At 38.4% G+C, this 11614-nt stretch overlaps 1 protein-coding gene across 1 annotated transcript in view; it reads left to right on the forward strand.

Moving 5' to 3' along the window:
* Positions 1-10081, forward strand: part of ACER3 (alkaline ceramidase 3) — a gene marked incomplete at its 5' end in the record, with an annotated part of 33661 nt that extends 23580 nt beyond the window's left edge. The window contains 5 exons of the mRNA XM_009578180.1: positions 1120-1178; positions 4490-4591; positions 7320-7424; positions 9145-9190; positions 9420-10081. Of these exons, the coding sequence (XP_009576475.1) occupies positions 1120-1178; positions 4490-4591; positions 7320-7424; positions 9145-9190; positions 9420-9473 (366 nt within the window). The remainder of the gene's footprint in view (positions 1-1119; positions 1179-4489; positions 4592-7319; positions 7425-9144; positions 9191-9419) is intronic.
* Between the last annotated feature and the right edge of the window lie 1533 nt (positions 10082-11614).

An 11614-nucleotide genomic window follows, 5' to 3' on the forward strand; every position in this document is an offset into this window, starting at 1 on the left:
GGTAAGGACACTGGTTTGTAAACACACCTCTGTGAGGTTTAGTGGCTTTTAAAAATAGGCAGCAAAAAGGTTTATCATTTTTCTGTTTCACGTAAAACAAGGCAGCATTAGATAGGGGTTAACTAAAAGCAAAATGAGAAAGGAAAGTCAGTGAACAAGGAAGAGAAAAAGAGCGAGGGGGTTGTGGGCCACTGGAGAGAGGCAAAGGGCAAGGCACAACTGCTTAGAACAAACTGCCTTTTGGCAGGAGGTAAACAGTGTTCAGAATAAAAAGCATGGAGAATAATTTAATGTCACCAGTGTCTGAAAATCCTCCCTGCTGCAGTGGCTTCTGCATCACTTTTCAGGCATGACTGACCACATTTCTTCTCTTCTTTAGTCTGTACATCATGGAGATAGTGTTATGTGGATCCTAAGCTTGTGAATAAAAAAAGGGGAGAGTGATTTAAAGATCACGAGACAGAAAATAAATGATTACTTTGACTTTTTATGTAAGTCAGGCAATTACATTCAAATTCATCAAGCCTACTGTGAGCCAGATTTTGCTCATGGATCTTTTCAGAGCGTGCAGCCTTCCCACTGTATAATTAGATTGAATCCTGACAATCTGTAATAGTTGGGTTTAAATGCTTCCTGGAAAGTTTCTTCCATACTGATGCTCAGTGTGGACATAGTACATAGTCTATTCAGGTGTTTGCTTTCAGGAAAAAATATTAACCAAATACCAGTGAAGGAAGTATAGCTTTCAAAAATGGTTTTAGCTGATGCTTATGCAATCCCGGGCCAAAATGCACAGATACAGAAGAGATGATAGGAATTAGTTACCATTTTGATTTCAGGATGCTTACTGAGTGCCATCTAGTGTTTGCTTTCTAATTCAAAAAAGTGAAACAGTGGTTTTACACAACGGACTTTTCCTGTAATTGCATAAAGGGCATGGTTTATAATCATACTTTTATTTGAAACTTTTATGGAAGACTGTCTGGAGAGGAAGTTAGAGGGGATACTGTTTTCCTGAGGCTAAGAAATAAAAATCAACAGAGCCTTCAAAAGTTTTTTACTCCTGTATAAAGTCTTTTGAATCCAACTGCTGAATTTTATCTCTGTTTTTATTTCCAGATCATGTATGGAACGCTAGTTTCCATTATAGTTCTACGATCTGTTTATATAGTATTATGGTAAGTAACCATTTAGTTCAGCATTATAAGATATAACTTAGCATTTGCATCTTTTTTGGTGGGCTCAACATGAGAAATTGGCAATGGCAAAATTTCTTTAACTAGGTACATAATGCTAGCTCATGTGCTCTGCTTGGTTGAAAGGGAACGGCTCGTCTCCTTGCATTTCTTTGAAGCCACTGGGATAACATTACACAAAACAGATCTCTACTCTTATGATCAGTGTTCACTGCCAGGTGTTCTGCTAGCGGCTTCAGTTGTTAGCCTGGAACGTCAAGGGGAATGGAGTTTCTGTCTTTATATTGCTGGGTAACGCCTGAAATCTGTTGCCAGTGTCCAAAATCTAATGATGATACTTGGAGAGAGGCAAGAGTAAGACTGCAGAGCTGAACCATCGGTTAATATTTTCCTCTCCTCTTCTCTATCAAGTATCTAAAATTTGAATGTAAAAGATAATAACACAGAAGGTTAAATGATAGTTTTCCTTACAGTTTTGACTGGATAAAGTTAGGTATACATTATGGAAATTGAAATAAAAACTATTTATAACAAACAAAAGGATATTAGAAATGCTAGGAGTCATTGAGAAGCATTAGAATCATCAGGGCACAGACTTCGTGGGTAAAAGTGAAGAAAAAGTGAAGAAAAGAATCAGTATTGGAGTAAACACATACCTTTAGTTTTCAGGGGCTCAGTTGGTTGCCCCTTCCTGTCTCTCCCCTGTGAATAGTTGGTGTTCTCGTGTGTTTGGGGATTGCCCCTGAAAATTACTGATTTCTCTCTACTGTCTTCATTCTAAGTGTGCTTTTTGTTAAACTTTGTTTCGAGTTGCACACGTATCTGTTCAGGAACACAAGGAAGAATTTAACAAAAGATGTGAATTTAAAGTAGATTCATTCAATGGCCTTCCAATTGCAATTTCAGTTAATTTGGTTTGACTTTCCCCAAGAAATCATTGCAGACCAAATGTAAATGTTCACAGTCTTTTATTAAACAAGAACTTAAAACATAGCGTGTTGCTCGCAGCTTTAGAAACAATCACCAGTTTAAAGGCACTTTTCAAACTCATGAACATGGAAATTTTAATCCTAACCTTCAGATCTTAAGTGATATTACCTTAATTCACTTCCAAGGGAAACCAAAGGGAATAAAGTTCAGGTCATTTTACACAAGGATTTAGCACAGTTCTAGTCACTTAAGTTACATTTCTTTCTGTCTGTGTAGACGAACCCTTGGGCCTGCTATCTTTCCAGTTCTGCAAATTCCACATACTTGTGCATTCTCATTATTTCTGAAGCATTTAGTTGTCTTCTGTCACCATCATCCTCGCTCCCAGGGTATCATTCATTGTTTTCCTCCAGCAAAGTCTGTCTCTGACAGACTTTTTCGCTTCAAATTTAGGGATTTGGAGTGTATTTTCTTAATTAGCCAGATCACTTCATTGCAACATGAAGTTACTACAAAGACTTGCTCCCCCCTTTGGTTATATTATGCAAACTGGTTAGAAAGTTGGGGTGGGGAGAGAAGTAGGTTTAAACTACTTCTAAATTTTAACTAAATTACTACTAATTTTGAATTAGTTCTGCTAGAGAAGCTGTGCCAACCTGAAGGCACCCATTCTTTTCTCTATAAAAGTCATCCCCAGGCACATTTTTGGATTTACTTCCTCTGCGCTGCTAAAACATATTCTTGTCTTTCTATTGATAGAGCTAGGACTTGTCCAAGCCTGTTTCAACTTACATATCGACCCCAATTTCTGCCTATTTTGTTTCTTACTTCCTTAATATATATTAGCTTCCTATCACTCGTATTTCTTAGTGCGGGGCTTGAAGTCGCTCTGAGCTTAGAGTAAAAATCTCAAAGAACAGCATGTTGTTCCTTCCAGGCTGCTGCCTCCTCCTGTCCTCATCATTTGTTGCTGTTCCTGCCTGTTTCTCCCACACTTTTCATCTCTTTCTTGGGTCTGCTTCCTTCCCAAGATCGCAAGTTGGCAAATGTTGTTCTCTCTTCACAAAGCATATTCTCCATTAATAAATGATGCCAGCCTCTCTCTCGTTCTTTCACAAAACAACACCATTTATTCCCTGAACAATTCTAGCTATAATTACCTAATTACCAGCATGTATAACATACCATTTAGTGCTCTTACATGTCCTGGACTTGCTTATGTCTGTAGAGCACTGAGTCGGGAATATTACAATGTAGTCTCTGCCATGTACCACATGGGGTTCCGTGCATTTATTAGCCTAAACAAATGATGATTTTGGTAGCTTATATTGGCAGTACACTTGTTGTGAACATGTACAACTTGTATCTGGTTAGCTTGCCCTGTGGAAGAAGCTCTACCTGTCAGTGTTTTGCACATTTTGGCTGCCACGGCTCACAGCTCTGAAACATGCGCTCTGTATAACAGTGGAGAAAAACAGCTCAGGAATGCGTTTTAACCCAGAATCTAAACTGTGCATTCATAATGCTTAAAAATAACTTGAACAGTATTCCATGGCAGCCTTTTAGGGTTGGAATTGGGTTTGCTTTTGGACTTGTCTTATTAGTGGGAAAGGAGCAAATGCTACCAACTTCCATGTAGGAAGTTTACAATTTCGTGGTCCAACCTGAATGCATATAGTGAGGGTAAATTCATTAATGATGCACTTTAATGCATCTGATTCTTCAGTGTGTTTCCCATATCCTAAAGAGGATTTTTTTTTTCCTCCCAAAATGAAATTGACATTTTTCCATCCTCAATAGCACTCAACGATAAAATACAACATGAAATTACTGTTTTCTAAAACCATTCATTTGGTTCATTTTTGGTCATGGTGGTCTACATTCACAAAAGACTACAGTCATTTGAAAGACCTTATTTAAACAAGTCCCCTAGTATAGGGATATCATGTATTGGAAAAGAGCCTCTTCTTTTGGGAGAGTCCTAATTTGTAAGACGGCTATTTTTTAACTGAAAGATTATACTTGGGACTGAAGAATTAGTACCTTTTAGCCAACTTCAGTTTTCCCGCTTGTTGCATTAGGAGAGAGCAATATTCAGGGGAACAATTAGAAATACAGGAGTAAAACATTTAAAAGACCAGTCTCGGAGAATGTGAATTCAGGAGAGAGGGGAGGAGGTAAAATACAGGTAAAATGATACTTAAATAGATGAGATTTGAAGTCGATGTTTTTCCTTTTGGAAGAAAAAATTAATAAAGCAGTTTATTTGTATGTAATAGTATTTACGTATGTTACATGAAAGCTGCCTTTAAAGAATCTTGAACTAAAGTTTGCATTATTTCTCTCTCTCTCTGTCTCTCTAGGGTATACCCATGGCTTAGAGGTCTAGGCTATACATCTTTAACTGTATTTTTAATGGGATTTTTTCTCTGGAATGTGGACAACATTTTCTGTGATAAACTGAGGTGAGTTCTTTCACTTTGTCCGGATAGTTCTTAATAGTCTTCTAGCATAAAGCTTTGTTTTTTCTGTGGTGTATATTCAAGTCCATCTCATGGTATGTATGGTACACTGCCTACAAAACATTCACAAGGGTTTTATCCAGTTTGCTCATGACTAGATTCAGCACTCAACAGTTTTTTAACTAAACAGTTTTTTATCCATGAATAGATTTATTTTTTTAAATAATTGATATTTCTCTTGGACTTCAATTTAAATTGAGAGAAAGTAATGTCACTGAAGTAATTTTGAGGATCTGTGGCTTACTAAACCCTGCTATTCACACTTGATTTCATCTGAATGAGTTTTTTATCCTGCTTTTTTTGGTTTCTGCTCTTGCCATTTCCAGGAAAATATGAAAAGTGGTAGTTCTGCAGGTTAAAGAAATATCTATTGCAATGTATCTGTCACCAATAAACAACAGCTGTTTTTGCGTCTCAGAAAGAACAGTAACTCTGTGAGCCGATACACCGTGCTTGGCTGTCATTATTAGCCTGAAGTCTTCTGGCTTAGCCCTCGTAGAGGAGGGCAGGAAAGACTTCCTCTCTGTTTAGTGTATTGCCAAATGGGGTAAAAAAGGCTTCCAGACAAAGGTTGTAGGAACCCACCACCTTGTCGTATGGCTCGATGTCCCATCTGTGCAAGAAAGAACACCAGTCCAGCAAGTTTTCTCTTAATGCGTGTTCCTTTGGAACTGGACAACTGCACCTTTCTTCTGCTTAGTTGTGGTGCTTGTGTTCCGCCGCAAGCTGGAGGAGATGGAAAGGTTGATGCCAGCATCCAGAAAATCCGTTCTTGACTATCTGATATATTGTTATGCCGCTAAATCTGTGGTGTACAGAATTGTCCTAGTAGGTTGCTTTGTCAGGGTAGGATCATAGTGTGCTGTAAAGAAGTCTGGTGTTTTCCATCTGTCCCTTTTGGCTCTGTAGTCCTTGCACTAGGCTAGGCCAATTGAAAGTTAACTCCAACAGAGTTTTCTTGAAACTTTTTTAAAAAATACAGGTGTACTGAATATAATACATGGTGCCTCATCTCTAGAAACACTTGATACAGACGGCATAGTAAAGTTATTTGCCAACACAAGTGGGTGGGTATAGAGTGACATTGCAAATACTGGCATCAGGATTGATTTTTGCAGCTGCATCACATCAGTGGTAAGATCATAACCCCCGATTCACTAAGCCTGCTGAGCTGCTGCAGGTCCGTGGGGCTTTTGAACTTGTTCCTAGGCTCAAAGATTACACCAGCTGCTGAAGCACTTTTTTCCATCCTCATTTTGCGAAGGCAAAAAAAAAGTTAGCATATTTCCTGTAATACTTGTTTGGTTATGGTACTGGAAAAAAATAAATACGCTTGTTTACTAGGTTTAGTCAGATGTCTGCAGAGCCTTGAATTTCTCCAGGTGGTATTATAACTCGAACCTTTGGAGAAAATATATTCCAGTTCCTTGTAATTTTTTATTCTCTAAAGATCTAACCTATGAATCATCCACCTACCTGCTCTTTTTGGTTTTAATGTTCAAAATTGTATTTTGGTTCAGTTTCTGGTTTTCCATATTTCATTAAATTTAGAACTTATTTAAAAAAAAAAAAAAAACAAACAAAACCAAACCAAACAAAAAAACCATCTGTAGCACTCAGCTTCCCTGGTTGGATCTGTGCACTTCTGAACTTGAGCTTTGAGATTTCCTGCCATCGAAAGACTCAGAGGCTGTGCCGGGGTGACAGTCTGTGTGTTCCACTATGTCATTCCCGGGCTGATTGAATCGAAGCTCTGTGTTCGTATTTGTGACTGAGCAGCTCTGGAAGCTAAGCAGTAGCTCAGGGATTAGCAATTAGTCTGAACACTATAACATCAAGCAGTAAATAAGTATTACAGAAGCTGCAGATTTTTCTTCCTTAACACCTGCGGCCATTGTTTTCCCATTTTTGTTTTGACTGAATGTGAAATGAAAGTTAAAAAAGAAGACAGGCAGATGCAAACATTTGCTCCACCGTCAACCAAAATAGGCGTTATCTGCAGAGGCCTAGTGAGCAGGAGAAATCAGGGCAATGTAGTTCCTCCCTTTTCTTTCTCTATCGCCATCCCTTAGTCTCTTCCCAAGTAGCTCACACGCCATAACTGTGCAAAATACAAAGCGGAGTATCTCAGACCCTCTACTTCCATTGCTTTCTCACTAGATATCCATTTTGTCCCTGTTGTAGAGTACAACAGAGCAAGGCAAGCTAATCTTCCATGGAGCTGGAGAATAGGTGATGTGATTGCCAAATGTAAAGTGGTGATGTCTGATGGATCCCATTTCCTCTCTCAGACTTTAAACTCAGCAATTCATCCTATGGACAGTAGTTCACCGGGTTTTGGGGAGGAGAATGGTAGAACTCATTTGGGAGTGTGGGATGCCATAAGTATATTACCTGAAATTTGAGTCCGGAAGTAACTGATCACTGATTGTATGAAGAAGTCTGTGCTTTCTTTAAATGTGTAAGAAAGCCAGTGTGCTAATATCTCTCTATACTGGCAATATAAGGTGTAACTGCTGTTCTGCACCTGCTGAAGGCCTGACTACGTGAAGCCTCACTCGTGAAGCAAATGCCTGAGATACGGAAACAGTAATGTGTGATCTGACACATGCGATTTGAGATTGTTTAGCTTGAAAAAAAAAAAACATTGAATGGTGTTTCGTTCTTACAGAGCACTACGAGAGAAGATGCCTCCTGTTCTGGGAGCTGTGACACAGTTTCATGCATGGTGGCATATTCTCACAGGCCTGGGCTCTTACCTTCATATTCTGCTGAGGTAGGAAATGTTTTCTAAACTGGATGTTCATAAAGCAGTCTTAGGAGTTTTCCCAGGTTCAGATTTACTTCAAAATGTATCAGCCAGAAGAGCAGGAAAATGACTTCTTACTAAACGGGTGGAAGTTTTTCTTTCCTCTTTGTAACTGGTCTAAAAACTCTGTAGAAGTAATTTATATTCTTCAAAGTGTAATCATTAATCTTTAAATAGTCATGGTTCTTCAGGAAAATGCAATTCGGAAATGGGAACCCTGTAGCAGTTAAACTGCAGAACTATTTGACAGTATATTAATTTCAAAAGATAAGCTATTAATACCTTTCTGTTCTTGAACAGCAATCCTGAAGTACTTAAACATGTTTCATTTTAGAAGCGTAACTAATCTTTCTGATAGGCACTGTTACTCCTGAAAACTAGCAGGCATCATGCTATAGAGCAGAAGGGTTGACAGCTGAAGTGGTTGGAGCAAAGCTGTTCCCAGGAGCGCAGGATGTTAGTTTTAGAAGGAGACTTAAATGAGAGCCCAAGTTAGCATGTCTGCAGCCAGCAGATTTTTGTCTCTGTTTTTGCTCTATACCACCATCTAGTGGAACCAGGAACAAAAATGGAATTTAAGCTGGAATCCAAAGAATTTCTGTATTTTTTTCATTATGTAATGAAATAATGTTTTATCACTTAACCATAAGAGAATGTTTGTTTAACAGCTACATTCTATGTAGTCGAGAAAACTTGATTACATATCAGTTTTTCTACATCTAACACAGTATTCTCCTTTTTTGTCAAATGTTAAAATAGCTAGTAAAAGGAAAATGCAAGGAAAAGAAGTACATTTCCAGTAGCTATTCTGATAGCTCTTTTTATATATACATATATGTATATATGTACATACATACATGTATATATGGACGTGTCTCTATACGTACGTGTGTGTATATATTTGTATATATAAAATGTGTCATGGTATGTGGAAAACAGCTGCTTCATTTTGGCTAACAGGTTGTGTGCTGCCCTAAACAGCTTGAGATAATCTTTTGAAGAAAATTCCTTACAGAAAGCAAGCTAATGCAGAGTTTGGATAGCATAGGCAAGGTTTTTCCAGCATGCTGCACAGAGAAAATAATTTGGGTTTGTATCCTCTAGCCCTTGGGGAATGTGCAGATGCCTGATTTGTCTGTCCTACCCCAAAGAACAACATGCTTTCCCTGCAGTAGTTTCCCCAGTATTTTCTCAGCCACACGGTGGCATCACCTATGGCCACTTTGAAAAGTGAGGTCATACACAGGAAAAGATCTACTGAGGAGAGAGGGTGTATAAGAACAAAAATGGGATACAAAATCAAGCTATGCTGCTTTCCCCTCACTGTGCTTAACATCTGCTATATTTTGTGGTACACTGATTTAATTTCATCCTTCCAAAATGACAGGCTCTAGTCCCTGTTTAGTCTTTTGCATAGTGGAGAGAGAATTTACTTCTCTGGGTTTCCCTCTTTCTCCCCACATAAGTGATAGGGTAGATTAGTTTGCTAATCATAGTCTAGCACAAAGGGATTTAGTGTAGGTTGACATCTCCTATTTTGTGTAAATCTAGGCAGAATGGGTAGCTCTGCGATCACAGAAGCAATTCTTCTCTAGTTGGACAATAAAACTGGGATTAGTACATCATCATCATTTTATATGCTGTCTTATACATGAAATTTTAAGCACACTTTTCTCCTTTTCCTCAGTTTATACACAAGGACACTTTTCCTGAAACACAGGCCAAAGGTGAAGGTAAGCAAGCAATACTTTGTGTCCATTAATGCACTGCAGCGTTTGGATATCTTGTGCTTTGAACTTGCATTGGGGCTCACTGATTATGCCTGTTAGGGTACTAGCTTTGATTTCTACTTACATCCCAAGAAATGTGGTTGAAACGATGGTTGACAGTGTTTGGTTTCTATTCCAAGAGACATAATATTCCAAGAAATCTTTCCCCCTCTTTCTATTTTTCTTTTAACAGTTTGTTTTTGGAATATGGCCTGTTCTTCTTGTGGAGCCGCCCAAGAAGCTTTGACTGAGACCTAGGCAGTCGCATGTGATCACCTAGCCTGGCTGAATAAAGCAATTCCACAGTTACTATGGCTGAAGTGTCAAAATTACGGATCAATTCAAGTACCATTGCTATAAAAGGACTTCTCTGTCTTACTAGGCCAGCTGGCCGGAACAGAGCAAAGAGTTGGCACACTAAGGAAATAATGTTTAGTACAGCTTTATTCTAAGTTGTTAAAACAAAGATTAAGACACAATATTTTTATGTACATATTGTATAGCTGATGATACTGAGCTAATATTTCGTGCTGGTCACAGAAAACTAACCATTTTTGAAGTGGATTGCATATGTTTTTCATTCAGTTGTTCTTTCTGTGGTTTAAACTAATATTAGTAACTGAATGACAAAAACAGGCCATTGATGGCCAAGCTAAGCATTTGTGTGGCCTATAGTGAACTGAATGCTTAACCTGAACTACTTTAATCTTGCACTTTTATACAATTAATGAAGTATGTAATGATTGATTTAGGGCTTTATTCTATCTTGCTTTTCCACAGCTTCCTTTGCAATTTATATTTTAAGCAAAACGGTTGGGATACCTGTGCCATATAGTTCATTTTGTACCAAGCTTCCATTTTCTCTTTAGTCCAACTGAGGTACATCATGGAGGATGTTCCAGGGTGTGACTGGCAGAAGACACTTAAGATGGTGAAATATTATATAGGTTCTTGTTTGTGTGTGCAAACTGAATTCCTAATTTGTTGGACCAGTGATCCATCAGGAGACTGCAGGGTGACTGTATAAACACAAGAAACACTTTTTTATTTTTTATAATTATTACTTACATGCCTCCCTTTTCTATCCCTATTTTTTACTCCCCATGTCCCATTCATACTACAGACTGACAAACACATTAGATGTGTGCTAGCTCAGCTTTGAATTCATCTCTTTCCCTTACGAGTCTTAAATACTGGTCTGACTTTCAGAAGCATCTTCTTGTTCAGAAATATTGAAGAAAGAGAGAATAGCCCAAAATATAATTGTCAGCAGTTTGATTGCTTGCTCTTAATCTGTCCATCACACGGTTACTCTGTGGAAAGTTGACCACCTTTTTAAAACCAAACTTTGGGGATTAATGGGGGGAACAAACCCTCTGGTTTCTGCAATTTTTATCTACCCAGCTGATGAAAGTTAGTAAGTAAGCGTAAAGAAAACATTGAACTAACAGAGTTTTTCAAAATATACCTCATATTGGAGGCTGTGGTTTTGACTCTTCAGATCTTGGGGCAACTAACGGAGTCTGTCTCTGGGCCTGCTAGCTGCCATGCTATGCAATTTTAGTCTGCTTTTGATGCTCTGAGGGATTTAACCTTCTTGCCATGAAGGAAAAAAGGGAAATACTCAGACTGATTGGAAGTCCCATTCTGTATTGATTTAAAATGTGCCCACAGCAGCAAGGCACAGTAATGTACCTATAAAGCTGTCTCCTAGATCACTAAGTCCTGGCTAGTGTAAGCTTCCTTGCTCCGACTGCTGAAAAAGTCAGACTGAAATCTATATTGTACAATCAACACTGACTAAAATGGTCTCTTCCCTTTAATATATTTTTTCTTTTTTCCTGTTGCACCTTAGCTGCATCCTCGGTGTCCATCAGTAGCACTCCTACTGATGTGACTCTCCAAATAAAATGGGGGCTTTTGTTATGTGACTGACCCTGGACTCTTGGGATCAAACAGACCCAAACTCAGGGCTAGAAAAAGATAGGTAACCTTGAATGACTTCAGTGAGGTTTAAGCAAGTGCCGATAGCAGTGCATTTCAACCTGTAATCAGCAAACCACTATAAAGGTTCTTGAATGAAAATTTTAAAACAGATTTGTTGTCAGTAGGCTCCAGTTCCGTAGACAAGGTCAGCATCTGTGTTGGGAAATTTGAGTGATCTTCAGACTGAAAGACATTGGAATAATTAGCATAGAGGTAGGAGAATGCTGTCTTGGATCAAGTGTCTTTAATTATCCAGGAGGCATATTTTTTGTAAAGAGATTTGAGAACTGTTTTAAAAATGTAGCTTAAAAATAAGTGCCTGTCTATTCACCTCCAGGCTCTCTTAAGCATGCTTCTGTACACTGCATCCAGTTTTCTTATTAGTATGTTTACATGTTTTCA

Source organism: Fulmarus glacialis, unplaced genomic scaffold (genome assembly GCF_000690835.1).
Source record: "Fulmarus glacialis isolate BGI_N327 unplaced genomic scaffold, ASM69083v1 scaffold33535, whole genome shotgun sequence".
Lineage (NCBI taxonomy): Eukaryota > Metazoa > Chordata > Aves > Procellariiformes > Procellariidae > Fulmarus > Fulmarus glacialis.